The sequence below is a fragment of the Anabas testudineus genome, chromosome 9 (genome assembly GCF_900324465.2).
Source record: "Anabas testudineus chromosome 9, fAnaTes1.2, whole genome shotgun sequence".
NCBI classification, from domain to species: Eukaryota; Metazoa; Chordata; class Actinopteri; order Anabantiformes; family Anabantidae; genus Anabas; species Anabas testudineus.
In genome coordinates, this window is record NC_046618.1 from 6,515,412 (window position 1) to 6,542,719 (window position 27,308).

Sequence of the window (27,308 nt, forward strand, 5' to 3'; positions counted from 1 at the left end):
GAGAGAGGTTAATTTGCGTGAGGGCGTTATTAAATGGGCTAGTGGGCTCACAGTGGTGACTGTATTTCATGATCAAGGTTTGCATGAGAAGCCGCTAACAGCGGGAGGTGTGGATTCACATGTTTGAAGTCATGAGACCTCAATATCCCCAGTTCTCCCTGAAGGCAAATTTTCCTTTTACATCTACTGGAAGGATTGAGCACCCAGTTTCAGCGTAATCATTTCAGACACTAGTCAGGGAACAGGAAAAATATATTGATAAGCCTGTGTGTACATTAAAACACAGGCTGCACGGTTCGGTCTCATTCCTTCATGGGGGTACTCCACGCAGAATTTTTTTTATTTAATAAATCATGTGTTGGTGTTAATTTCTTCAATATTTTTGATTGTGATGTAATTATTAAAATAATAATTATGACAAAAGTATGAAAGGGTAAACGCTATGCCTAAATATCCATTTATTCCCACTGGTCACAACCGTGATATCAATTTATCTTTTATCTAAACATTTGTTAGTATGTCCGAGATTAAAAAAAAAATCACAAGATTATTGGAATGTAAGATTGTCTTGATTCCATTTAAGCAATTCCTGCTCGAACCTTAGGATGCTGATGTCTGCATCAAACCTCTATAAAAAGAAGCAAGTAAGAGATGTTGCAATACATTAATTGCATATTTGATACTAAAGATCAGTAAAGTGTCTATTATGGATGTATTAAGTTGACTGAACAGTCACATTTCTGTTACCCTCACACATTATATTACACTTTTAATACTATTTATATGATAGTTATTATATTAATTTATATCAAGATCATTAATGGTGACTAAAGAAAAAAAATAAACATTTAAAAAAGGTATATGTGATGTGTGGAACAAAAAAACTAATTAATGCATTTTATTTTAATTAAATAGGTTAAAACAGTTAAAACAGTTAAAACAGTATTGTGCAGCAACATCACCTGGCTTTCAGCAGCACCTGCTCCATAACCACACGCTTCTGCACAACTTTCACATCTTCATTTATGTCTGTTCCGCCAAAGATGACACCAAAAGGTACTCGGATGTCTGTTGTAAAGATTAAACATAAAACAGAAAGGTTTTTAACCCTTTAGGGACAAGTAGCTGTATAACTATAGATCTACTATTTTGTTAACACATGCACAAACGAGATATGTAGCAGTAAATAAAAGAAATAATGTACTTACCAAGGAGGAATCTGCCTGCTTTGAACAGATGAATGGCCAGTGCACCATCAAATGCAGGATATCGAGATATTAGGTTTGCCACCTGGGCAGGAGACTGAAATTCTGCTGCATCTCTAAGTTCACAGGTGTGTCCTGCGGATTCAATGTGGGACCTGGAGTAAATGAAGTAGAGAAGATCACCTTCATTGCAACTAAACAAGCGTAGAACAACAAAACCTTACATCCCTGATAATGTTAAAAGAGGAGGGTAACAGGAATAAAACATCAAAACATCAAAAGTCTTGTTTCACTCATCAATAGTCAGTAAATGTGTTGTTGGTTTCAGGCTGCTGTCACTGCTTCCTGCCTAGAGCTTCACCCTCCCCACCTCATTTACAGCTGACCTACTGAGACCACTGTGAAGTAAGACAGGCTGTTTGACAACATCAGCTTTATTTTTAGATAACTGGTTGATTGAGTAGCTAACTGCACTGTTACAGCCTAAACATTATGCTGTTAACAGCTAGTGTAGCTGGCTGCACTTAGCTACTAGGTTTATTATTACCTTATTCTCTCAGCTGTAGTGTGGTTCCCAGTTTTGGGGGTGAGACAGGCAAGAAAGAGTAATCTCATGTCTCCACGGGGCCGGTTTGTCCAGTTAAACAGCTAACATGTGAACTGTGGTGAGATCCAGAGGAGCTAACGTTGCTCCAGGAAGCAGAGCCTCTGCTGTACGTGCTGCTTTAGTACACTCGCTAAACTGACCTCCAATTACATTTCCTGACTCCATACCTAAGACACACACACACACACACACACACACACACACACACAGCTAAGCTAACAAAGCGCAGCAGTCGCACCAATAGGACACCTCAGTGCTTGGCAGCTCACCACGCTGCAAATGTTTACAAGTCCGTCTCTTATACGATCCGCTGGAAACACACAGCGACGGCAGCTTGGACGCGCACTGCTGGTCCATTTCTGCATGTTTCCAGACCACAAGTTCAGCAGAGTAAAAAAAAAAAAAAACACATCGACCTAGACTGTACTTCCACCTGCTGACATTAGTCAACGCTGGAATCTCCAATAAGTAATTCAATTAATAACTAAAAGGCAGCCGCAGCACAACTTCCTCCTCTCGGGGGCACCACGTCGACGTAAACGGCACAGCTCTCCAAATCACATGGATGGGCTGCTACCCGCGTCGCTCTGCCGGACGCGTCGGGTACGTGTCATTTGTAGATCGTCTTTTCAGCAGCGCAACTGTGCGCGCTTGCTGGCCGTCGGGTGTCACGGGATAGTACTGTGACTCGGGTTTTGTTGACTTCCAGTTCTGCTTTGACAAAAGTCTCGATTCAAGACGAGACCAGCAGCACATCTGAGCGGGGGACATGATCTAGTTTCATGGAGATCACCGAAGAGCACGGGGACTTGTTTCAGCAATTAAAGGTGACGTAAATCCCAACTCTGATCAGGCTGTCGTGGTGCTAAAACCACGTTTTACTAGTTAGTTATAAGAGTTTGTTTTACACCAGCTCAGATACGCGACTGTATCTCTGTGAATCCAGTAATCACAGCGCCCCACTTGTTTAACCTCTGCTGTATTTTCTATTCGCAGGTTTGAACTGTTAATACATAATAAAGGAGCAACGTTAGACATTAACTTGAAGTTTGCTGACAATGGCCAACAACCGGGATGCCAACGAGAGCACCCCTCTGTTGGACTCAAACTCTGGTAACAGACATTCACCCCGGTCGGTTTTCCAGGGAAGACGACTAGGATGTGCAGCCGTCCTGCTGGCTGAGTCATTAGAAAGGATGGCTTTCTATGGCATCACATCCAACCTGGTCCTCTTTCTCAATGGTAATCCCTTCTATTGGGAGGGCACCCAGGCCAGCCAGGCGCCTCTGATCTTCATGGGAGTTACTTACCTGATTTCACCATTTGGAGGCTGGTTGGCAGATGCATACCTTGGGAAATTCTGGACAATTGTTTCTAGTTTGATCCTGTATTTTATTGGCATGCTGTTTTTCCCTTTCATCTCAAATGATGCAACAAGGATAGAGCTATGTGGAGAAGAGATGGCATTTCCTGTGCAACCTGCTGAGTGCCTGAGCACAAACGTTACCCCGCCAAGCAATGTAACGTGCCCCGTTCGTGCCCCATATTGTGGCCCAATCATCTACACGGGGCTTTTTCTAGTCGCATTAGGTGTGGGCTCTGTGAAGTCTAACATCACTCCTTTTGGAGCCGATCAGGTAGAGTATGAAACTCATCACAGCCTGGAAAGACTGGGAATATAGGATTTCAGTTTTACCTTGACAGTTCACTGATCACATACATAATCCCTATCATTTTGGAGTATGTAGTGTTGTAAATGGGAAGTCATATGTCATTCATTCACTCACTCATACACACACACAGGTGTACACATGCGCGGTAACACATGAATTATATAGGAAGTGAAACACAGCACATTGGTCCGATGTGGCGAAGTGTTAGATTTTCCAAAAGGCCCTCTACAAGAATCCGCTGCAGAAATTAAAGTTCATCAATGGGGTCATTGTTTTTCGAATTAATCGAACCAGAAGTGGGTTAAGTCTTTCAAAGGGGACTCATGGGGTGAATGTAATTTGCTCTTGAGCTCAAACAGGCATTACAAAATGTTCACGTTTCTCTCAGTAGTCCCTTTGATGGTGTTCAAACACACAATACACAACAGCAGGAATAATCCATTCACTGCATGTAAACAGAAGAGAAGACCATATAGGTACACTGAAGTGCAGCAGCAGTTTGTGCTAGCTGTTTTTTTTATGAAGTAACTGACAAAACATATACAAGTTAGTCATAAAATGTTACTCCGGCTGCTAATTCATCTGTGCAGGCAACTTTTGGTGGATAAATCTGAAAAGTTGGATTGCATGAAATTAAAGTAGGACCCTTTTGTGAGACACCACACTTATACGTCTGTCAGGCTTTGATCAGTGTACTATTTTCTAATCATATTCTGCATTTGACAGAGGGCCAGCACTAAAACAACATAATAAATTAAATGTTTTTCTTGTCCTGGCATGACTAAAGCCAGGAGGGAACACAACCACTTACTCTGATTGAGCTTTGTGTAATACTGTAATACTGTCCATGCTGTTGTTAAAAACACATGACAATCAAGTGAACCATTTGGTTACTGACACTGAACAACTGCCTGGAGGAACCTCTGGAAGACTTATGCTCAGTAGCAGCTTGGGAATGCTGTGACTTTTCTCCCAAATAATGGACATATTCACTTCATCACACACTGATACAATTAGCATGTGGATTGGTGCAGTGCCTGTATGTCAGTGACATTATGGGCTTGAATATTCATTCAACTGAACTGATCACATTTCTTTGGCAAGCTAATGGTGTAGGCTATCATGGCAAATTCTGAAAGAATGCCCAAAGCCTCAGTAAGCAGATAAAGTATGAACAAAAGTTCCTGTTTATTATGGTTAACCCTCCTCTAAGTAACACGCTCCTACCACACTTTCTTGTTTCCTTATATTTCTTGAATTTTTATATTGCTGTTTTGTGGCTTTGAAAATGTTCATATCAATGTGATGGTGATCATGCGTCTTTTATTGTTGTGCTGCTGTGTTGAGTCAGGTTTGTGTGACACGGCTGTAGCAAGGTTCAGAGTTCAAGGACCCTAGTAGTACATGCCGAAATTAGTTTATTTTACATTATCTTCTTGTGTGTGACAGTTTTATCATGATGCACTGTTTTCTAATCTCAGGTTAAAGACAGAGGACCAGAGGCCTTGCGCAGATTCTTTAACTGGTTCTACTGGTGCATCAACTTAGGGGCTATCCTATCTCTAGGAGGTGTCGCCTACATCCAGCAAAATATCAGCTTTTCCATTGGCTACATCATTCCAACAGTGTGCCTCGGAGTCTCTTTCCTGGTCTTTCTACTTGGCCGAACTGTGTTCATCACTAAGCCTGCTGATGGCAGCGCCTTCACTGATATGTTCAAGATCCTGACCTTTGCCTGCTGTTCTCCAAAACCCAAGGAGCCTAACCTGCTGCGGTGAGTGCCATGTCAGATCTATGTGTCAGGGAATTTAAAGTGCATTTTATGTACTGATAGGAAAAAGATTGTGTTGTTGAGCAATAAAAGTAGTAAAAATGGACTGAATGACAAACAGCAGGCTTATAAAACTAGGGTAGCAAAGCACTGATTGATGTCTCAGTGGAAAGTCTCTTTCCAACAATGTAGCGAGTATTTTTGTTCATGGCGGAGTTGAGTGAGATGGTGACTTTGAACCAGGTGGATAACACAGCTAGGTGTTGTTGGTAGACCTTATTGTTAAAGCTGCCTTTGATCCCTCTGTATAATTCCTTTTTTCCCTCACTGGTCAAGGCATTCATCGTCATTCCCTGTGGTGCAAAGTTATTCTGAAGGGCTGTTACTTAACCAACCAAAGTAGCATAATCTGTTCAAAAACTTGACATTGAATATTTTAACTTGGCCAGTCCTGCAGCCTTTCAAGAATTACTTATTAATGCATTTTCTCCAGAGATGGGGATTATAGGCTTTAGAATAAAGTTTCTTTCCTATCTCTAGAAGAGCTGTTATTTTCAAGGTAAGATGTTCACAACGTCCCCCACGTCAAGAGAAAAGGATGCTTCTTTCATATATATTTAAATTATATAAAATCTTTATGTTTATTTATATGTTTATGTTATGTTATTAACCACAATGGAGTTTTAAATAGTATTCTTTTTATGTCCTATGAAGTAACAAACCGACACTGCTAGACACAGCCAAAGTGACCTATGGAGGAAAATTTCCAGAAGAGAAAGTAGACGAAGTGAAAGCCCTGTTGAAAATCCTTCCGGTTTTCTTAGCCCTTATCCCCTACTGGACTGTGTACTTCCAGGTAAGATCAATAGCTGAATCAAAATTCATGAGAAAGATCTAACACAAGAAGAAGAATATGAACAAAGTAGGATGAATTCATGCTGTGACTCTAATCTTGTTGTACTGTAGATGCAGACAACATATGTCCTGCAGGGCCTCCATCTCAGGATTCCTGATACTGCCCCAAACAGCACTTCGGATCCCCACCAGGTAAAACCGAAGTAGAGACATTCTCAGCCCAAGTGCCTGTTTCCTGTTTAATTAAAATTGTAGCATTGTGATGTATGTGGTCACATCTGTGGTTTCACATTCTGATTTGGTATTTTCATACTGTGTTGAGCAGCTATGCCATATAATTCTGTTAAGCTTGGCGCTCTAGCCTGCCTCTACGTAAGTAGCTTTCAAATGTTTCACTCCTGAAACTGAAGGAGTCAGTAGGTCACTGACACACAATGGGAAGCAGCAGCTGGAGGCAGCAGCAAAGGTTGGTAATGCCCTGTGGATTAAGTCAGAACTTTATTTCACAGACTAATACCTTGTAGATTAGCAACAGACTGACTGTATGTCTCTGTAGCAGGGCCTCCACCTGATTGTTCCCGACAAGTTTTGCTGGTGTTCCTGCGTCTTCCTCTTACTCATGTGTGATGGGTTCTGGAGGGTTTTGATGAAAATACACAGAGACTCAGAAATTAAAGCTGTAACCTAATGAAATTGGAATAGTCTATGAGGTGTACTACTGTATGTATATATAACACAGAGGTTCTGCTTTTTGGACAGGCATGCTCGACATGATAGTGAAGTGTACAGACTTCATGGAAATGTGAAGTGAAACACTTGCCTGTAAACCACACATCTAACCTAGTGTTGTATAAAAGGCACATATACAGTATATTAAATATTTCATGTGAATATTCTCTGATAATTGTGACACTGCAGAGTGAACTGAGTTTTGTTTACTGTCTCTAACTGTGTTTAAGAGCTCTGTCGGCTGTTGTTATGCGCATACTTTTTTTGTCAGTGAAAAACGGAACTAAGCCTTTTCTGCTACCAACGTTAACACTTCTAACATCAAAAAGGAAGTGAGATTAGATGCGCCTGTGATGCGCTCCCTCACCTCACCTGACACATTTCAGCGGCTAAGCTGAACAAATACTACCTCCACAAGCAGAGACTTTACTAATAATAATAACTTTGAATTGGAGACGAGAGAAAGCGTTGTTATTGATTTTTTTTTTTTTTTTGTAAATGATCGCCTCAGGTCTTGAAAGCACTCTGCTGTTGTTGTTGAATACAGTAAACGTTTGATTTATTAATATTGGGTTGAATTACATTTTGTAGTCACTTCTTTTATCTATATAATTTAGAATTTCAAAGACAGGGGATTTAGATGATCTTTTGATGAAGTACAGAAAATAGAGCATTGTGATGACTACAAACCTGCGTCTGCTGGGAAACCTCCATCACGTCATGCTTCCTGTTGCACTTTCTGTCATTCTGGATTTGATAATGCACAAACAAGGGAGGAAAACACTCTCTATGGAGCTGTGAACAGATTGCCAGCAGGTACTCCAAGAAATGGAAATTCAATTTGAGAATAAATGATGCTATCAGAAGTGTTAAACCAGAGACGCATAAGGAGCTCAGATGGCAAACATCCGTAGCATTTTGCAGTCTTTCATTTCTTCCTCAGTGTGATACTACCTAATCTTACATTGATACTGTGGCTATTCTTATTCTCAATTACATGTCATCCTGTCTGTTTGCTTAGTGTCTTATTCCTTTTCTACATCACACTTTGTTGTAATAAATTTACATTTGTGCTGAAAACCTTTATTTATGAATTTCTTACTCTAATTGAAATGCTTGTAAAAAACTGCAAATATTACTACTAGTACTACTAATACTACAACTACTACAACTATTACTTCTACTACTGCGACTACTACTAATAAAAATAATGATAATACTAAAGATAATAATTCTCGTTTTATGTTCTTTACTGAATCACTAGTTTTCATTTCATTATGTTTGACTTTGACCACCTGGGGGTGCCAAAGCAGTGTCAAGCCCAGAATGCACACCCTCACCTACAAGTACACTTATGCATACAAACACCTACAGAACTAATATTAATAATATGTCTAATATTTTCTATAGTTTTTCATTGTTTTTGCATTTGTCCAAAGTTATACCCCTTCTTTCTCCTCTGAATCTTCCAGATGACGTTCCGTTTCCCAGCTGCTTGGCTCACCATGTTTGATGCAGTCCTCATCCTGATGCTGATTCCCCTTAAGGATAAAGTGGTGGACCCCATCTTGAAACGCCGTGGCCTGCTACCCTCTTCTCTGAAAAGGATAGCAGTGGGAATGTTCTTTGTGATGTGTTCAGCCGTGGCAGCGGGTGAGTACACTAATCACTAAGCTGTCACATATGTAAGCAGGCCAGAAAAAAAAAGTTAGTTCTCTCTGTATGAAATGTTGTAATTTAACTGGCACATCTACATCATTTCTTATATGTAATAGTATTGTCCCTGAAACAAAACATGTTTTTACACCTAGGGAAAGGAAAAAAAACGGGGTCCATAGTTTTTAGCCTTTTTTCTTGTCCTGTAAAGTGCAGAGGGAGCTGTGGTATCTCACTTTCTGCTCCTGAGCGACCGCAGCCGCACTCGTTTGAACTGCTCAGTCGAACTCTTTTACAGCCTTTGGATTATTTTGAAAATAAAGTCTAAGGCAGACGCCGCTCCGCTATATTGTAAGATGCAGGCAAAAATGTTTTGAGAGGAACAAGGCCAGAGTCATGAAGAAAACAAATCAGCAGCTCTCAGTAACACGATCAATGGTTGTTCTATTTTCTACGACCACTGCACCTCTTTTCTCAGATTCACAGTATATAGAATATGAACATGTTTTGTTATCAGGAAAGATTTCGATATTGACTGCTTCAGACAGACCATTCACTGAAACAAATGTAACGGCAGTTGTGCAGGATAATTACATTTTTAAACCAGTTTATTAATATAATGTGTAATGTGTAATGTTTAATTTAATATTTTGTTCACACAAGTTAAAGTAAACATGAATTAGAGAGCAACACCTAAGAAATTTACAGACATCTATTATTTTAAATACAGTAATAATTTAGTCAATGTTGGCCAATGTTTCAGATTTTTATCAAGTTATAATGTTCTGCTTTTTTAGACATCACATTTTGTATTATATAATGTTCACATGTTATGTAAACATTTTATATTCCATGTACCAACCAGCATTATCCTAAATTGTACTGCCTATTTAAGATAATTGGTAAATGGTCTGCATTTATACAGAGCTTTTCTATCTTAATGGTACCTAAAGTACACTGCCTCTCATTCGCTTATTCAAACACACACACTCACACACTGATGGCAGAGCTGCCATGCAGCTGCTCTGACCCACTGGGGGAAACTTGGGGTTCATTGTCTTGCCCAAGGACAGTTTAACATCAAATCAAAGCACCGACCCCATTGACTAGTGGACGACGGCTCGACCACCTGAGTCACAGCTTCCTCAGAGATAACTCATTCATAGTATTTACAAATTGTTAGAATTGTGTCACATTTTTAGAGAAATCAATGGTGCTTTTTGGGGAATGTATGCAGTTTCCATGTTTCTTATGTCTTTGTAAAAACCTTATTGGTATCTTACAAATGAGAAGGTCAGTATTATAAATACGCTGTCTAAAATCTAAAATGGTCAAAGAGTTTTAGGACAATATTAGTTGACTTATCAAACAACCTCATAAAATAACACTTAATGAAGCTAATAAAAGAAAATTAATACCTAAAGTCTGAATAGAAAAGACTAACTTTACTAAAATGCGATGTAGAAAATGTTAAATAATGAGCTTAAGTAATGTTGAAGTCAGTGATTAATAGAGGAAGAAATGTGTCTGTGAAACTGAACTCTCAACCCTGCGCTCACTCTATATGAGCCTAGTGAAGAAGAGAAAGTTTGTTGAGGAAAAGGCTTCTGGTGGTCTAGTCTGAGAGTTATTAAAGCTTGACTTAGCCCATCAAAAACATCCATTTTCAATCATCAACATGCAGGAAGAGGTCTATTAACCTAATCTAATGTGTCTACGTTTTGGTTTAAAGTCATATTTGCTTTTCAGAGGACATGAGCATTCCTGGAAGGATAGGTGCTCTAACATGTTCATTTCTGGGTTTCAAAAGCTATTCAGATATTTACTTTTTCCATTTGGCTTCTTGAAAGAAAGTGCAATCCTTGCATTTGAATTGGAGCAAAATAAATTCTGAATATTGCAGAAAGCAATTTTGAGTTCTGCGAGTGGGGAGAAAGGGTTTATAACGGTGCAGTGGTGTGGGCATTGGTCACAGAATAGCAGGTGAATATATTGTAATAGTGCACTAGTGCAACACAGATGTGACCTGGATTTTAGGATCCCAATCAGGCAAGTGAATCCGATCTGTAAAGTAATTTACTTTAGATGGTATTCAGAAACCGTGCGAATGAGATTGTATCTGAATTTAATTATGCCAATAGTCTATCCCAGAATAATTTGCTGAGCCTGTGTTGTTTATTCCCTGCACTTCCTTCTTCAGAATTCCTTTAGTTACACACATTGACTCCTGGGATCTTTCTTACACTGTTATTATATTTTCATCTGTATTTCCCTCAGCTACATTTTTGTGCGTCCTCCGTTCTTATCTGTTCCTGTCCACTAACTGAAACCAACGGTTCCAGACTGCCACATTGATAGTTGGGAATGAGCTAGTGTGACATCTTTTGGCCAGAGAATAGTCGGTTCAACGCGTTGCACTGTCAGCGTGTCTGTTTGTGCCACACCACTGCTTTTCAGAGTTAAAATCACTTTCATCGCCTTGTGCAAGGAATTTTGTCATTACGACATTAGTGCAGCAACATTTCACAGGATCTCGTTGGCATGGTACAGAGACAGCTGGACATGAAGTGCAAAGGGACAGCGCTGAAGACACGCTTGTCAAGTGGACAGTGGACTGATTCAGATCCTCTTTTCATTTGTGCCCCATATACACAGCTCTTCAGAGCTGCACTGAGATTATTTTTAGCATCTTTCATTCTCGACTTACTAATCAGTTTTGGATAGGATAAAGTTTGCTTGTGTCAAAAATTGTCTCTTCCCATTATTTGTCATTAAAAATGGAGTTGTGTGATGTGGGATGTTTAGTAACACAAACAACACAAATAGATGTTTAGGTAAAGTAAGTATTTATAGTGTCAGACTTTTTCTGGGCAGCCCAGTGGTCTCACTGCCACAGATGGACGGCTGGTTTTATAGGATAGCCGGATTACAAGGCTACAACTCCCCTCAAATACAGCATTAAGTGTAGTTATGATAGGGGGCCGTCTCTGGGAGTTATCTGGAAATAGCCGCCGGTTACATGATAATAGCTATCGAATAAAGCTTTTAGAAGGCAGCAGTGGTTCATGACAACTGCTTTGCTCTTATTATTGAACTGTCTGCACTGTTCCATTACTAACTGCCATAATATGAAAGCATGTAGATGTGATCTTAATGAAGTAATAGCGTAGTCCTAAAACTAGCTAAATCCTTAATGGACTGTCACTGAATACTTCAAGAACTAAAGAGTGACTAATACTTTATAAAGCATCACTTCATTCGTACACCCTGTGGCACATTTGCATTTTTTATGTGTGTTTATGTTGCAGAGTTTTATACATACATACAGTGGCAAGAAAAGTATGGGAACCTTTTGGAATTTAATGTTTTTCTGCATTAATTTATCATAAAATGTGATCTGATTTTTATCTAAGTCAAAAGTATATATACAAATATAACACTAATATATCAGTATCAACTAGTTATTAATTCCAAGGGTTCACATACTTTTTCCTCTATCACTATAAGGTTTTTAGGATTGTTTTCAATAAAGACATGAAAGATCTTTTTGTGTTATTATTTTAAGCACATTATATTTGTTAATACTCTTGACTTAGATGAAGATCAGATCATGTTTTATGACAAATGAATGCAGAAAACCATGAAGTTCCAAAAGGTTCACATACTTTTTCTTGCCACTCTATATACGTTATATATCTAGTTTTTCTGACAATGCTGTGTCCAGTTTTTTTTCTCTAACCCTCAGCTCACTGTGTTTTTGTGCACTGTTTTCTATGTCCATTCCCTCAGGTATTCTGGAGACCAAACGCCTGGAGATTGTCAAATCAAATGGTACCATTGACCAGGTGCTTGGCAACGTTATCTACTACGCTGCAGAATTGCCCATATGGTGGCAAGTGCCTCAATATGTGCTGATAGGGATCAGCGAAATCTTTGCCAGCATTGCAGGTACAGTTTTTTGATATTTCTTGTGGAATTTGCATCTGTTAGAAGCACTCATTTAGCACGGCGGTCAGGTAGAGATGATGATTGAGACACACAGTAAAATACAGTATATCCTGTAGTGATGAGATTCATGGTTTGAGCTGGTTTAATCCTTCACATTACAATCAGCCTTCACTACTTGATTGTTCTCTAAAATACGTACTGCCCATTTTTCTAAGCAGAATGCATTGAAGACTAATGTGCAAACCCTTTTTGAGCAGTTTTTTGATTCATTCCCAGACCAGCCTAACGTGTTTGTGGGTTGTAATCCACAGTATACAAAGACGTTGATCGATTATTGATTATCCAGATTTTCTTACAGCACTGCATGCAAGACAGTTTTGTAATGGGACATTTTATAAATCAGGTGTGGATAAAGCAACCTTTTAAATTTCAAATGATGGTGAAAGCTGTGTCTTTGCTTTAGCCAATGGCTGACCTCATATCACCACCTTCGTGTGCTTGTTGTCCGTTCCATTAGATAACTAGATGGTAGATAATAATACGGATAAATGCACCGATATCTACTTTGTACTGTACCATGTAGCCCTGAGGGTATAGTCAGTTTAGCAACACAATTAACATTAAGACATAAACTTTTCACCTCCATGTTCTCTCACCTGGTGTGCTCACATTTACCACTATAAAATTTTATGTACCAACATAATGACAGAAGTAGTACATTACTCTTTAGGCCCTGCACCTCAAATAAAATATAATGCATGAATCACACTAATAAGAGTTCTATTTTATGTTTAACTCTAGCAATCCCTATCCAATTACCAATCATCCCCTGGCGATATGTTAGTGTTATCACACTTTAATACATAGAAATGATCAGTTCAGTCCAGCCACTTCAGGGGTGCTGACAGATACAGTGTAGATACAGGATAGTGTAGTGGTAACATTGCTGCCCTCCATGATGGAGACTGGTGTTCTAATCCCAGCTGTGGCCTACCTCCACTAGGGGTCCTTAGGTAAGACCTCCTTACACTTACTTTACCTGCCGTGGTACCTTGTTCCTTACTTGTAAGTCGCTTTAAAAACCTTTGCATGATCTAATTCACTGATTACTAATAAGAAACTGTTTTCTCTAATCTGCAGTATTTACATTTATAGTTGGTGATTTGGCAGATGCTTTTATCCATCCAGCATCGTGACACATACTAAAAGCCAGATAATCATAGGAAGTTACTGAAGAGTTCTGTCTTCGGCAGTTTTTTGAATATTGACAATGAGGTGTGAGCTGCTGAAACCAGTGAACACTGCTTTGGATGTTTTTCTGTGTGGGGTAGGGGCTAACAGATATTGTTCAATGGCAGTGCACAATGGGTGTAAGGACAAACCTGCATGGCCACGAGATGGAGTCAGCAGAGCTAACGTTTTGGGGAAAATTGCTGAAGATCTAAAGCGGCACTAACGCTGGGACTGGGACTAGAAAGTGGTCATTTTTTACACAACATTACTCACAATACAACCAGATTCTGCGTTGCCTCTTTGTGTATAAATGGTGTTAAAAACAATCAGCATGTAGACAAATGTCTCACTGAACAAAAATTGAGCAAAAAAAAGTGTTATCTACACAATGGGACAGAGGGGTGGCATTCAAAGACATCTCAAAACCTTGGTACAATAAAGCAAACTTATCTGCATGACTGTAAATCACTAAGAAGAAATGTGGATTTGCAATAATCCTCCTTTCTATTCATTATTTTGTTACCTTGGAAAGTAAAATTTATATCATTTAAACGACCTTGCTAAGGTTTTTTTTTTTACAATTACAGCAGATCTATCATCTGTGAATAGAGTCATCTCTGTGAAGATGAATTGTACTTTTGTATACTGTTGTACTTTTTGCTTTCCAAAGAGCTAGATTCATCCCAACTGGAATAGTTTTTTCTAAAATTTTATTCTAAACAAAAGTCCTAAGAAAAATTGACGCGGGACTTGTGACATCTCCTTAAACCACAGATTTGCCTGTACCTTCGTTTTCACATTGATGAATCCCAGTGTCTGTGTAAGTTGAAAGTGCGTACCAGTTGTTCATATTTAGCAAAAGTAAACACCCTGTTTGTGCCTATAAAAGGGCAACAAGTGTGCAGGGCCATGTGCACATTAGAAAGTTAGAAAGAATGTAAAAAGAACTGTCTGCTGACTTCAAATCTGACTTTGTGAATCAGATACATTGCTCTTTTCCATTTTTTACATAATTAAAAAGTGAAGCACTGGATCAAACTGGCAGTTCATGACACTTTGATACTTTCAGGGTATTTACTGGAAACTGCTTAGTAAGAAGCTGGATTTCATTTCTTGTGAGCTCTGACTTAAAGAGCAAATGCCATTTTATTAAAAGTTAGAGAATTTGCTGTTATGTTATATCAAATCGTGGCTGAAAAATCTGAGACAAGAAGTGAAACAACAGAAACAATATTCTCCTTTATTAAAAGAATGGAATTATGTTTGTGAGAAATGTACTGAACATTTGAACTGTGGCAGCTGTGGGCCATTTTTATCCTACAGTATAGTCTGTAATACACAATAAAAATCAGCCTTATGTTGTGCTTTATTTATCTGTTTCGACTTTATCCGTCTGCGGGTCCAGGCCTCAATCATCTTAGCGATTTGAGTTTGTTAAAGCCTCGAGCCACAATTGAGTCTTTCTTCAACTATTATGGTCATGTTGTTGTGGTCTCTTCATATAGTCATCACCTTATGCCGATATCAAGAGGGAAGATTGAACCATTAATATTTAAGACGTTTTTCCCGCCCAGTAGAAGAATTATTCAGCTCATTCAGTCACTTCTGTGTTTTTGTGAGAATAAACATTTGTCATCTCCAAGTCCACATATGAGATTATTATTAGCAGAATTCTATAAGGCTTACATAAAGGTCTGATATTCACAGTCCCAATGAAAGCCTAATCCAGACATAACAAATCTATAGGGATCCTCAAAATAAACTTACACTCCTTTCTCCCTCCATACCATCCCACAGGGCTTATTTCAAGGAACACTGGCTGGCAGAATTGTGACATATGTCTGGTAAAGGAGAGTATTTCCCCTTAGTCTTCTTCTGTTTGAATAAATCTGTTTAAAACCTCTGGTGCCATCAAACGTCCTCACTGGAATCCCTATTCTTGTAGGTTGATGGGTAATTCATTGCACATACTGCACCCAAGTTTGCCTACTCTAAGGCAATAACAATATGCAAAAACCTCTGCAAAGTGATTCCCCACAGTATTTTTAATTATGTATTTTACTTTTGAAAATGTTAAAGGCAAAGGTTATTTTCTGGGGAAGAAAAATCATCCCTCTAACAATGCCCCTAGGAGAAAACAATATATAGAAATTTTGGACTCCTTGCCTTCCCTTTTTTTTTCCATTTTTTCCAATAATTCTGGCTTTTGTTTGAGGAAAGGTCACGCTGTTTGTTTTGTGTGTGTGGTGATAGCAGTGGATGTCACTTTGATTGTATCTTATATTGTCACAGACAGACAAGAGCTGCATTTAACACGATGTTACAATCTTGGTCTGAACTGCTCCCTTTGCTGTGCACCGCTGTTTTTGAGAATCCTCACCAGCCCTTGCAGTCCCCTGTGATATGCATTGACCAGTGTTTGTTGCTATCAAAAGGTTAGCTTATGATATAAACAGATGTACCTTGGTGAACTTCTGGAAAGGTCATGCATGTTTTCTACTGAGTAATAACCTTATGTTTGTCATGTTCTTATCTAAATTATTTATTTTTTTTGCACACAGTGCAGGTATATTTAATGAAACTGTTCATCACATTAATTTGTGCAGTGGCCCCCTCTAAGGAAGGTCTCAAACGGCAAACATATTTAACTGCAGCTCCCTAATCTCTCCTGACAGATGTAGCTATGGGGCCTAATTTGAAAAATCACATGTTTGAGATGCCATGAAATTATCAATGTCAGCTTGCAGGCAAACTGATCTCTGGGCAAAAAAGACATAGATTTGATGTTTTTTCCTTCTTCGTCTGTCTTTCTCTTAGGTCTTTTGCCCATTTTCACAGTCTTTTTATTTCTTTCGTGACACAGTAAATACTGAGTGATGTGTTTTTTTCCCAGAAATAACTGTTTTTGAGATCAGTACCAAGCAAAGTAGATACACAACAATAGCACAGCACACCGGAGCCACCAAGGTAGATTAACTGCCAACTAGCTGCAGAGGAAGCCTTTTGGTCTCACATACAATATGCTAAAAGGAAAACAATCAGTGCCATAAATGCCATGATGCAGAAAGACAGATATTATACTCAGGTAAATAGTGCTATCGTGTTTGTTCTGCTATTACAGACATGAACTTAATAGTATGTGTTCAGGCACAGTGTATATGCAAATACCTCGAGTCTCATTGATTGTAACTTTAAATGTAGTAGCTAGCTTTTACGACATGCAAACTAGTTTTGTTCAAGCCACAAACATCCCCCAATAATCCCCAAAAATCTGTGTGTTTGCTCTCGTTGTTGCAGGTCTGGAGTTTGCCTACTCTGCAGCACCGAAGTCCATGCAGAGTGCCATCATGGGACTCTTCTTCTTTTTCTCGGGGATTGGCTCCTTCGTGGGCTACGGTTTGTTGGCTATTGTCTCCCTCAATTCAATTGGCTGGATGTCATCCCACAGAGATTTCGGTAAGAGCAGCTTATGCACTCTGTAATATGTGCTTTCAGTGTTGCGTACCACAAGCAGCTAGAAAACATAGCTGTATACAGTGTGTGTTGTAATGTTGCTTAGAAACAAGTAATTGACTTAATTGATGTGTGTTATTCACCAGTGGCCATTTGACATGAGTAACACAAATGGGAAGCTTATACAAGATCACTTTGTCCAAGTGTAACTTGAATGATGGTGCTCTTTTCTAACTATTTTCAGCACACAGATGATTGATCTCACATATTTTTGGGGGGGGGTTCTGTCCATAATTCAGTTGAATCAAGCGTTACACTTGCCGAGTGTGCTGCTAAATGTCCGGCCGAGTGCAGTATTGACTGTGCCTATCGACTGTATTTACAGTATGGACTGATAATAGAATTGTTGGTATTGATTCAGAATACAGAAATTTATTTCCCACAGACATACCTTAATAACATTCTTACCTTGTGCTGATTTAAAATGCACTTAAATAGTTTGTAAATTAGACGGAGCAGGAGGGGCACCACCCCCGCAGTACTCTTGTTTTAAGAGTGTTTCCCATAATATATAGACATGTCAGGCTAACGACAAAAGGTTTGTGTAAATCTGTCCAAGTGGTAAAATGAATAGTGTGGTGGTGGCAGCAGATGGATGGGCTCCCTAGTGAGTGGAGGCTCCCAACCCAGATGCACTTTTCCCTTAGCATGCTGTAAATAAGCCAACACTGTAAATTGTTTACCCACAAACACCTAATAGCTCATTAATACAGTGTGCCGACAGGTAGGGAGGTGCTTTTGATGATGTTAGCACTGGAAGATGCTTGGCACGCTTCATAAATCCATCCTTTGCTCAGCCTCGCTTCACTTGAGGGGCAGTTAAAGTAGAGCTGAATTGCCCGTAAGACTTCTTTTTACTTTCCAAAACAAGTCATTTGAAAGGTGAGATGCAGAAATAGAACAAAATAGGCTCCTGGCCACTTATAAAAGACATGTGGCACAAAGCATTAAGTACAGTCAGGGATCATGCAGTTTGTTTTTGTGGCTGTTTTTCACAGTTTGTTGGATGTTAGCTTCTTCCACATCTCACAGTTCTGTAGGTGGAAAGGATTCAACTTATTTCCATAGCTGTGGGCAAAGTGGTGTGCAGTAAACAGCTTCTCGGGTGAGTGGTGCTGAGTTGTACTGGGCTGTGCAGGCCTGAAGACAGATGCGCAACATTAATCACAGGCTGGGGTTCTGATTACATAGCCCTGCTCCTCTTAAGTAAAGCTGTCCCTGGAGCATTACACAGTGATGGCACTGCCTGGCACCACGTTGGTAGGTGCTCAGCTTTCCTGTTGTGCTGGAACTCCATCTACACGTGCATAAAGTAATGTTCTTCAGCATATGTAAAGTGTCATATAGAATCCAGTGAGACTATCCTTTGTTATGGTATTACCAGCTGTTTAGAAACGGGGGAAGTCCATTCTTAAAGTTGGGGTGGTAGCGGACAATTAATGGAGGACAGAGAGATGTATGTTTCAGATTGTCTTCACTTGGATGACTGTTTGCACTTTTGGTGTTCATGTGAATACTGTGGCCGTTTCAGTTCAGGCCAGTGTTTGTTCATCCCAAGCTGCAGCTATGATTGATAGTACGCTGTGTGTACAACTTGTTGGCAACATCAATCAACCTGTGCAGTCTATTTAATGTAATGAGACATACTGTATGTAAGTAAGCACACAACTCAAAGAAATTGTACATTTGAAAACAGTGTATGAGTGAGTAATTATTCAGCTAACTCTCATTGACAAGAACAGTTTACACAGGCCAGAGCTGAAATCATTTGTCAAATTGAAAATGATTAGTCAAGCGACAGTTTTGATTAATTTGTTTGATTGTTTCTAATTGTTTATTTGTTCCACCATCTAAAATGTGAAATCTTGCTGCTTTATTAAACTCAGTATCTTTGGGGGCTGGACTGAATTATGAATATGTCAACTAGAGACTGGAATTAGCATTTTTGCTGTTTTCTGACATTTTATGGATTATGGACCAGTTAACAGATTAATCAAGTAAATAATCAACAGATTAAATGATAATGAGAATACTACACCAGCTACTGCAGCACGGTGCCAATAAAGAGTTAAAGTTCCAAATGTTGTAAAACAAACAATGTAAAAACAACTGTATACTATATTTTATACTTACACATATGACATTATGTCTGTCTTTTCAATATACTGTATATATGTCACAAGAAAAAAACTCAGGCCACTTATTAAAGCATCTATAAACGAATGGCTTTCACATTTAACATTCGAGGGTAAATGACCTGATATGCGTCTGAGAGCCTTGTGGTAAAAAAATGGTTACATACTATTTCAGCCACATCTGTTCTCAAGCTTTCAACACATAGGATCACTAAGTGATCCTTTATGTTGAAAGGATCCTTCAAATCCCACTCTTCTCCCTCTGGTTACATCTGGTGGAGCGCTCATCCGTCGCACTCTTTTATTTGGTATTTTTATTAGCTTGGCATAATATCATCCCTTCCTTTCCACTCAAAGACAGCATGAAGCTGTTTTTACTTACTTAACCTTAAGTCAAGTTACTGTAACTCTTTTCAGTAGCATTATCCTTCACACAGGAATAGGTTATTGTTTCCAAAAAGTCTTTTGTTGCACCAAATCTGTTTCGCGTTTGTAGGAGCGTCATCCACTTGCAGTGAATGGCTTTTGTGAGCTGCTTTGATCACATGACAGGAAATGGCCTTTTCTTTGACCACTGTTCAAGTCCAGATTGATCTTATATCAGATGTCGGGGACGTGTTCGGACGTTCAGAGTGAGCTGACATTCGCACATCCTGCTCATGAAGTGTTGGATCACACTTAGTGAAATGTCAGTGTTTTAATGGATTCCTTTAATGTCACATGTGGCAAATTTATCATGAACCCCTATTCTGTCTGAAAGGCTTGTGTTTTAAAATGAAACTTTTAGTGTGGGCATTCGACTTGTTAGAGGCATCTGAGGGCACACGAGGATATTTAGCCTGTTAGCATGGCCATTTACAAAATGTTTTACAAGCCAGAGGATAGATGCAGAAAATAACTATATTTATAGCTGAAACAAAACATGCATTGATTTCCCTTCTGATTTTTTTCCAGTTCACAGGATGGCATTGAATGCATCGAAGCATTAAAATGTTGGGTCATTTCACTGAAGGTCTGGATCAATTGATCCATTTTCAAAGATTAAATTGATATTGACCCGTTTCATCTGGACTCACATGGTCTGCTCAAACTGGCTCAAGGAAAATTGTCCCACGAGTTTTTATCAGTCATACATTAGATGGCTCACACCTTTCATTGGGGAATTCAGTATAATCACAATCTAGTCATTTACCAACTCAGAGCTGTTAAACATTCCCTCTGAGCCCACAAGTGGAAATCTCAGACAAATGGTGTTACACTAGTACTTGTTCCTTAACCCTCCACTCTGATTGGTCTGCGCTGTTCCTGTCCACACTATGAATGTGCCTTTAAAATAATTGTCAAATATTTATGGGCTTCATTAATGTTTTTTACAGCAAGCTCTTGTTTAGTCTTTTTGCTTCTCTAATTAGCCTTTCATATTTTTCGAAAGTACTTAGCAGCCAAGTGGGCCCTGGGGGCTAGAGACTAAAAGGAGGAGGTAGAGTCTAACTTAATGTATATTAAAAATTAGAGCAAGAAACATTACAAAACTGAAACCTTGCACTTTTAAAAAAAAATGAGATGGGACTTTTTTTGCCAGTCTCATTACTTACGTGTTGGTTAAGAGAGATGTATTGAAATGTGGAACAAAGGTTGAGATCTGGTCATCTATCAGAATGATTAAATGCAGTAGCATTTTCTTTCTTAGTTAAATGTTAAAGTAAGGATTTTTTATTAGGATTGTGCTTCATTTTTTTACTTTTGCAGATCAAATTTTACTAAAACGTTTTGTTGTTCATTTATAGGCTATAATCCATGCTTTTTGTAAATGACCCTGCTCCACTAATTAGGACTGCAGCACCTGAGTGGTGGTTATCTGTTTATGTGAATTATTGATTGAAAACACAGGAACCCTCGTTGCAGTTCCTCTTTCCTCCTCTGCTCTCCTGTCAAGCACATTGTTTCGCACTTCATGAATTATTCAGACACTGTTTCGGTTTTTGATCTGTTTCTCACAATTTAAACGTTTGACCAGATTAAGATGACAGCAAAGTAAGTTAAAGCTGCGATGGGGGTCAACGTGTTTGTCAGGTTTTCCATGTGCCTATCACTCCATTAATGCTTTGGCAGAACTTCACAGTCGTCAACCAGCTTTCTTTTTCTAGATCAAAGCTTTCCAGCTATAGAGACAGCCCAGTGCACAGACACATAACACTCCTGTGTTATGTGTCCTATCATTGCAGTTTTTCTTTATTCCCCTGGTTTTCTAATTATCTTCTAGAGCATTCAAACAGCAGCAGAGAGAGTGGGAGAAGGATTATCTGTATCCGCAAAACGCGTGGCGACATTATGCCATATGATCTGCTCCACTGATCGCAAGTGATCACGCAAAGCACTAACATCACTTGTTTCAAATGACTAAATCCTGCTCTTTGATCAGCCGCAAAGGACACCCTGTTAAATCATGTACGACAACGCGGAGGTTTTTGTGTTAACTGAGGATATGTTGTGATACAGCTTCCTCTAGTGCACTGCAGTGGCGCTTGGTGTGAGATCCTGTTTTAATCACAGCTGCTGACGTTGTACATTTCTGATTAATTAAGTTTATATATTATATTTCAGCAGATTAAACATTTCTCATTAGACTGTTCCTGAAAGACCAATATTTTAACTCTCCCTGCTGTTTTACTTGATTTGTAGTTCCTTGCTTCTGTAGAAATCATTAATAGAACTGAGATGTTCCCCTTGAAATCCCGGGGTTTTTTATTACTGACTTTAATTGTATCCAAGTTTACCTCAGTTGCGCCTTTTCCCGCTGTCTCTCCTACTGAAGACGTTAGAAGAGACAAGGAAAATAAATGCAAAGAGAGAGGCAACAAGGAAATACGTTTTTAGAGAAATGACACATCCCTTCCTCTGAACCATCATTTAAAGTGACGTCCGTTTCTGATGATGGTGGCTTAGCTGGATCAGCTGTCAGTCAGGTTTAAGAGCTCTGTGCCGGCTTTTGTTAGTTTGGAGTTTGCATTTGCCTCCATACGCACTGTGTAAATAATAATTAGGATGTACACTTATCACCATGTGCACAGCGTTTTTTTTTTTTCTGTATGTTTGGAAATGTTCAAACTGTGTGACAAACATCTGCACGTATATGAAGAACGTGCTGTCTCACCTGTACTGTCCTCAGATCACTTAAACCACAGTGTGTAAATGTATTTGTTTTTGGGCAGCAATAAATCTAATAAATCTAATAATATCGAATAAATATTTAAATCTGCATTTATTGATATTCTGCTCAAATTCAATACATATTAGTCTAGGGTATAATTAGCATCTTTTGTATTTTGTAGAAAGTATGGATTGGCCCAATTGTTGCAAACCATCACTCAAACACAAATATACTTTAATTTAAGCTTAGTGATTGGATGTTTCTAATGTTTGTGACATGATGCCAAAATGTTTGTTTCTGGTGCCAAAATTCGCCTTAGAATTTGTAGTTATGCCATGAAGTTTATCTACACAACACATTTGTTCAAAAAGACAGATATTTGTTAATGCAGCCGTTGTTCTTTTTGACTTTACTGCAGAGAGAGTTTGATGCTGATTCAGGTGATAGCAGAGGTCCAACTGTGAGTAACCTGTTCTAAACAGGGGGCACCCAAAATGGCTCGTCCCACCTCGCAACTGCATATTGAGCGCATTTCAAAAGGATTCACTCAAAACGAGTGTCTGCTCTAATCTCTTAACTACCTTCTTGACCCAGAGTGTCGTCAACTGTCAACTGACAGGTGTTATTAGACTGTACTTGCTATGTGAATGAGGCCGAACTTGAATTGAGAATTGCCCCCTCCCATATTTAATTAAAATCAAGCCTGCTTCTCTTTCTCTGGCTCTTTATTTGGTGTGACAGTTCCACATGGAGGAGCTAATGGGAGCTTTTGAAGGAAGGCAGAAGATTGCTCTGGGGCTTCACTTTTACCCAGATGTAAGATGTAAGCTATGGGTATCTCTGCCTTCTATACAGACTATAACATAAACCCAAAATAAGTTTTTAAATGCTGCAGCAGAAAAAGATTTAAAACCCTCCTTCGCTCAGTGTAAAGCACTCTTCAGGGACAGGCTGCTTGTCCATCACTGTAGTAAACAGACTCGTCGTTTGCTGTTGGATACAAAGCCAATTGCTTTGCCTGGCATGGTCAAGAGGACAAAAGCAGCTCTGGTGCAAATCCAATTGTCTCCTTACTCGAGCAGTGGACACAGTTGTATTGTCGTCAACTTTGCCCTTCATGTGAAATCCTAGCAGTGCGAAAACCGGATTTGTTTAGAGCTTTACTCTTGAGCTTTGCTGCTGAATAAGGAGGACAGCTTCAATCAAGTGTTCAGCAAATGCAAATGCAGTTGGAGGCTGGAGTTTAAAGGCTGCTGGTTGGATTATCTAGACCCAGCAGGAACAAGGGTAGGGATAGTCAACAAGTAGGATTTCTTTAATGCTTGAAATTTACTGTATGTTCTTAGTTCTGTCAATCTCAGCTCAGTGTGCTTGTCTTCATCTCCCTGCTGTACACAGGTTATACTTCACTCCCTGCAAATCATAGTGGAAGCACTTTTCTTTTTTTTTCCTCCTTTTTATTACATACCATTCCCACGGGGAAACAAACTGTCCTTTAATACAGATGAAAGACTCCCTGCTTCGAATCGCAGCTGAGGGCTCATATTGCTCTGTTATTTCTGATACTTCGGTCCCAAATCGGCGTTCCTTCCCTGTAACAACGGCACGACGCAGGGTCAACTGCCTTCACTTCCAGAAGGTTTCGCAGCACCGATATGAGAAGTAAAGAGCCCTCCCCCATCCTCCCCGCTGACTCATGAATTCCCAGCAGAATCATGTTTCGCTGCCACGCTCACGTCAAGCCCACCTTTCATGTCTAGCAAAAACATAGCAACCTGCCGCGGCTGCAAGCTTGTGGCCATTTACCTTTGCCATTCTTTTAACGCAGAGTAGCACTTTGTGATAAAAGAACCCTCCTGCTGTCCCCCTCTGAATATGTCTCGACTGACTCTTTTGTTCCCCAAATTTCCATATTTGTCACTTTGCTGCGCAGCTCACAGGTCTTAAGCGTCACATCAGTGCCAGTCTTGCTGTTTGCCGCCTCAGCTACGTGGGTACATACCGTGCTTTATTCTAATAATGTCTTTGTTTTCTCTCTTCTAGGTAATATCAATGACTGCTCTCTGCACTACTACTTCTTCCTCCTGGCGGGCATCCAGGGTCTCACCTTGCTGGTCTTTCTTATCGTCTCTGTTAAGTATGACAAGCAGAAGGCCAGAGTAGGAAGCCAGAGGCAGAGACACACCTCTTCTTGACCTCAGCACAAACCCCATAATTCCCTTCACTTTGCCTTCCTTTTCCAGTCATGCTCTCAATGACTCTCTGCCCAAAGACCCTGTGAAATAGGTACTTACTAATAAAATCCTACAAAAGTTTGGGTTACCTCACACAGTCCTGTCAAGACCATACAGTATATTTCGTATTTGTGTTTGTTTTAGCTTTTAAGTGGGGATTCTTTATCCTTTTTTATATCAATAATGGTTTTACATCACTGTTAGGATGCACAGGCACCACTGAACGAATAGAGATGAAGTGTAGAAGCCAGGTTTGAATAATTCCTACTGCACTCCTTAAATCCCGTGTGTTTACTCTCGTTGCCTTTCTTTGATCATTTGCACTTGACTGCAGAAGTGGTGCCAGATTGTCTTTCTTCCTCTCCTTTTTTTTTTCTTTTAATTGTCAAATCATGGAGAAAGCTCAGTTGTTTTTCTAGCTGGATTGTTACTTTCTGTTTATTTGTGGACTTGCTCTTTTACTAAGCATTTTGCCAACCCTGGTTTGATACACACTGACCAGTTTAATAGTTTCTGAACAAACATCTTTGAAATTGTCTAAATTTATGCATTAAGTGTACTTAAATCCTTTAGATGCCTATGCAGCAACATAGCTGTGATCACACTCAATGGGTAATTTGTTTTAATGCAGGGGGTAATTGTACGTTTAAGGTCTGTTGCAGATTGCAGTTAATATTTAGACAACATAGGACTTTTGTTTGAGGACATTATAAATGAACATACTATTCATACCTAATATTGGGAGCGAAAATACACATTTGTCTCCCACTGTCTGTGATTATGCAGTGTAAATCCACACAAATCCATCCTCTAAAACTTCTAGAAATCCTCAAACACCACCAAACATGAATAATTATAGCTCCTCATGTTAAACATACTCCAGTTTCCTTGCGGTACGCCAGTTTGTTTATTTTTTCTTCGTTTCTCGTCAAACTGCAAAAACCATATGTCTCAATGACAAACAACTAATTAGAAACTAAGCTTTAAGATTAACAGGCAGCCTTGAGTGTTCCTCATAAAATATCTGCGGTATTAAAGCTTGAATTGTGATTAAAACGAGTTCTATAATTAATACATAAAATTTAATAATGAAAAAATAAAAACCTGTTCACATTGACCACCACCACCATCAGAATTTCACAGCATTTGTTTCCAGAGACACTTTTCTGTTATCATGGTTTTGCAGATTCGCCAGAAAAAGTTTCATTCTTACTGTTGTATTTATTACACTGTGATACATTTATTTTAGGAATTGTGCGTGTCTGTGTGTGTGTGTGCGCGCGTGCATGTGTGAGTGCGTGTGTGTGTTGAATTTATCAGAATAAGTAGAGCAAAAAGTACAGAATTTTATTAAAAGAAGAAAACTCTCAGGGCTTAAGGAATAGTGTTGAGTGACGTCATTCTCCAAGAAATTAAATTTGCCTTTTGGGAGCTCAGAAGAATGTTTACCCTGTGGTGTAAATAAAGTTACAACTGTAACTGCACATAACCGTGCATGTTATTTGATGCCTGTCAGTGATTTGTGGTTACGTTTAATTGGTTGGACGAACAGTTGTTCAGTGTTTTACTGCATATTTTATTCACTGTGTACTTGCTTTGTCATCTCAGTCATCTTAAGAAGATTCATGAGGTTTATTTTCAAGTTATATTCTGTCTTCAAAATGCTGCAGAGATCGAATTTTTTTGTGGTTCTGTTGTGTGACCATTAAAGTATATTAAATTGATTGCTGAGTCTGTCGTTTTCCAGCCTCTGGCTAAAAAAAAAAAAAGCATAATTGCATAATTGCAAAGCTCGTTTAGACATTACTTAACACAGAAGTTTTAAAAAGTGACCCCCCTCCCCCAACCACACACACACACACACACACACTTCTCTACACTTTGATTTTCTTTGCAGACCAGTGCTTCTTTGTTGAAAGTTGTGCAGTCTGAAGTTATAGTTGTGTAAATGAAAGTTAATACTGTTTATGTCTCTAAGTTTACTCCTTGTTTGTACAGTTGTACAGTAACATGTTGTGGTCTTTTGTTTAAACTTCAGGCATTGTGGTTTACACTTAAATCACAGACTGGGAGGTGAACGTCTGCCATGATGTTTTCATGGTTAAAGTTGTGGCTTGTTTATCCTAAAGCAAACAGGTAGACTGCCTACATTATTTATTTTACTAAATATGCACCCTGTGGCAGTCTGTTAGAAAAAGAGGTTGCAAACACAGAGGTGTAAAGCTTCATTTTGCATCCCCACTGGGGAAGGCTGCATATTTCTTCTTAGTTTCATCAGACAGAGATTGAAATCAACACGTCATCACAGATTTTTTTTTTTTTCTCCAATGCCAAGGCCTTCCAGCCATAAGGCTGGCAGAGGGCTATTTCCTGTTTGATTTAGTCAGAGAGGCCACATCGCTGTGACTGAGCAGACAGCTCGATGTTAGAAACCAACACAATGCCTGCAAGTCATAACTTGTTTCTCATATTGAGGGGGAATTTCTGACACATGGAAGCAGTTATGGAAGCAGAATTGCAGGGCAATAACACTCAGATATATAGTCTTGGTTCTGGCCTCACAATACTTTAAGTTGATTTATTGGTCGGGATTTAAGC

The 27,308-nt window shown here is 39.2% G+C and overlaps 2 protein-coding genes across 3 annotated transcripts in view; one reads left to right on the top strand and one right to left on the bottom strand.

Annotated features, from left to right (window-relative positions):
• Positions 1–9,494, bottom strand: part of glt1d1 (glycosyltransferase 1 domain containing 1) — a 22,789-nt gene extending 13,295 nt beyond the window's left edge. Inside the window, exons 1-4 of one of the 2 annotated variants that reach the window (XM_026343970.1) lie at positions 9,479–9,494; positions 1,753–2,022; positions 1,209–1,360; positions 963–1,068 (exon numbers count right to left, since the gene is read on the bottom strand). In XM_026343970.1, the coding sequence (XP_026199755.1) occupies positions 963–1,068; positions 1,209–1,360; positions 1,753–1,820 (326 nt within the window). In that variant the 5' untranslated portion in view covers positions 1,821–2,022; positions 9,479–9,494. Of the gene's footprint in view, positions 1–962; positions 1,069–1,208; positions 1,361–1,752; positions 2,316–9,478 lie in introns of those variants that run through there. The other variant, XM_026343971.1, reaches the window with a different exon arrangement.
• slc15a4 (solute carrier family 15 member 4) lies at positions 2,462–26,434 on the top strand. Its single transcript, XM_026343969.1, has 9 exons — positions 2,462–2,639; positions 2,809–3,449; positions 4,967–5,259; positions 5,971–6,112; positions 6,223–6,303; positions 8,313–8,493; positions 12,286–12,444; positions 16,975–17,133; positions 24,520–26,434. The coding sequence occupies exons 2-9, from the start codon at positions 2,871–2,873 to the stop codon at positions 24,669–24,671; spliced, it is 1,746 nt and encodes a 581-aa protein (XP_026199754.1). The 5' UTR covers positions 2,462–2,639; positions 2,809–2,870; the 3' UTR covers positions 24,672–26,434.
• The last annotated feature ends 874 nt before the right edge of the window (positions 26,435–27,308 follow it).

Coding starts and splice junctions, on each gene's coding strand:
- slc15a4 (XM_026343969.1), top strand. CDS start 2,871: ATGGCCAACAACCGGGATGCCAACGAGAGCACCCCTCTGTTGGACTCA. Junction 6,304..8,312: donor GCACTTCGGATCCCCACCAG/GTAAAACCGAAG, acceptor TGAATCTTCCAG/ATGACGTTCCGTTTCCCAGC. Junction 12,445..16,974: donor AATCTTTGCCAGCATTGCAG/GTACAGTTTTTT, acceptor TCGTTGTTGCAG/GTCTGGAGTTTGCCTACTCT.